A 1,884-nucleotide genomic window follows, 5' to 3' on the forward strand; every position below is an offset into this window, starting at 1 on the left:
CACCCCGGGGGCTGCAGACGGCCGCCCACACCTCAGCCACGAACTCCTGGGGGAAGGCAAACTCTCCCAGCACTGAGTCGAGGGCGCAGGCGAGCGCGGCGGCAGCGGGGCTGCACTTGGCCATCTCCACCATGGTCGCAGCTGCAGGAGGAGCGGGGTCAGGGGGGGAGGTGGGTGTAGGGTTATTGGGGGGGGGAGCACAGAGCAGCACCCACCCAGCTCGCAGTCGCGGATGCCCATGTAGCTCTCCAGCAGGTCGTCCACGCGGCGCGCGGCCTCTTCCTCCACGGTGCTGGGCTGTGGGTGGGGATGGGATGCCAAGCGTGGGGTCACCCCTTGAGACACGTCCCCCCAGACTGGTGCAGGGGTTCTGGGGGTGCCTTACCCCCTCCTGCAGGGTGGCCGGGCCCTGTGCACGCAGTCGCAGCGTCTCCTTCCCACTGGACACTCGGCCTTCAGGTGGGCACTTGCTGCTGCTCCGCGTCCTCTGCCCGATCATGTCTGAGCCCCACGGGGGGGTGGGAGGGGGCCCAGGGTGGGTGTCCAAGAAGAAAGGGCAACAGGGATGGAGGATGACCAAGGATGTCCAAAAATGAATGTCCATCCAATGATGGACATCCAAGGGTGACCAAAAACAACGCAGTGATGGGCATCCAATGTTGACCAAGAATGGGTGCAGGTGGACATCCAAGGATGACCCATGATGAATAACATGGGCATCCAAGAACAACCCATGACAAACAACGATGGATCCGAAGATGATCCATGATGGATAATGATGGACATCCAAGGATGATGATGGACGTCCAACAGTGGACATCCAGGGATAAGCAAGAATATCCAACTATAGATATCCAAGGATGACCAAGAATGGACAAAGTTGGAGACCTAAGGATGACCAAGAACACCCGAGGATGGAAGTCCAAGGCTCTCCCAAACGCTATGGGGCATGCACAAGGAAGGCACCACACGGGGCAATCCATGGGGGAAGGATGGGATGCATGAGTACACGGGGTGCTTGTGGCTGTCCCAGGACAGAGCACATAGCCAACTAAGGGTGGTTGCAGAGGCAGCTCGGGCTGTGCAGGCACATGTGGGGGTGTCCTCCCTCACCCTCATGGGGGTCTCAAAGCAGAGCAGCCCCCACCCCACTCACCAAAAGCCTTTTTGGGCTGCACCAGGCGCAGGGTGAAGGGCTGAGCGCGGGGCAGCTCACGCAGCATGCGGGCCACCTCGTAGTGCCGGCAGCCCACGATGGTGTGGTCGTTGATGGCCTCGATGCTGTCACCCACACTCACTGTCTGGATGCGGTTGATGATGCTCCCCTCCTTGATTCGCTGGAGGGGGGGAGGGGGGCACACAGTGACACTCCCCTCCATGCAGCGATTTCCTTTTAGGATTAGGCAGGGAGACCCCAAAACGCACCATACAGGTAGTTACCCCCAGGTCAGGGCAGACCCCCCACTCAGCCCCACACGTTTTCACCTTGATGAAGGCGTAGCCAGCGCCGTTGTCGGTGATGGTGAGCCCCAGCGCGTCCTCAGTCTTGGTCACCTCCACCTCCTTCGTTTCACCACGGACGTGGGCAAAGATGAAATCCTCCAGCCCGATCTGCCCCCCCAGCAGCTTCTGCATGTCCACTTTGTGCGTGTTGAGCGTGCAAAAGAGGATCTGCCCCCCATCGCCCCGTCACCACCGCTGGGGACAACCCCAGCATCGGCGTCACCCTCGGCCCCCGACCCCTCACCTCGGTGGGGGAGATGCTGAACACCTCGGCGATCTTCCCGTAGAGCTCCTTGACGTTGGTGAAGCCCTCGATGCGCCCCGTGGGGCTGCCGTGTGCCAGCTGAGTGCGGAACACCAGGCGGGGGCGGGCGCGGGGCG

The 1,884-nt window shown here is 61.6% G+C and overlaps 1 protein-coding gene across 1 annotated transcript in view; it reads right to left on the bottom strand.

Annotated features, from left to right (window-relative positions):
- GIPC3 (GIPC PDZ domain containing family member 3) overlaps positions 1–1,884 on the bottom strand; it is a gene marked incomplete at its 5' end in the record, with an annotated part of 3,152 nt that overhangs the window by 628 nt on the left and 640 nt on the right. Inside the window, 6 exon segments of the mRNA XM_031557077.1 lie at positions 4–141; positions 216–297; positions 386–501; positions 1,157–1,337; positions 1,486–1,671; positions 1,748–1,884. The exon segment at positions 1,748–1,884 is cut by the window's right edge and continues 195 nt beyond it. Coding sequence (XP_031412937.1) covers positions 4–141; positions 216–297; positions 386–501; positions 1,157–1,337; positions 1,486–1,671; positions 1,748–1,884 — 840 coding nt within the window.

The sequence above is a fragment of the Meleagris gallopavo genome, chromosome 30, assembly GCF_000146605.3.
Source record: "Meleagris gallopavo isolate NT-WF06-2002-E0010 breed Aviagen turkey brand Nicholas breeding stock chromosome 30, Turkey_5.1, whole genome shotgun sequence".
In the NCBI taxonomy this organism is placed as follows: domain Eukaryota; kingdom Metazoa; phylum Chordata; class Aves; order Galliformes; family Phasianidae; genus Meleagris; species Meleagris gallopavo.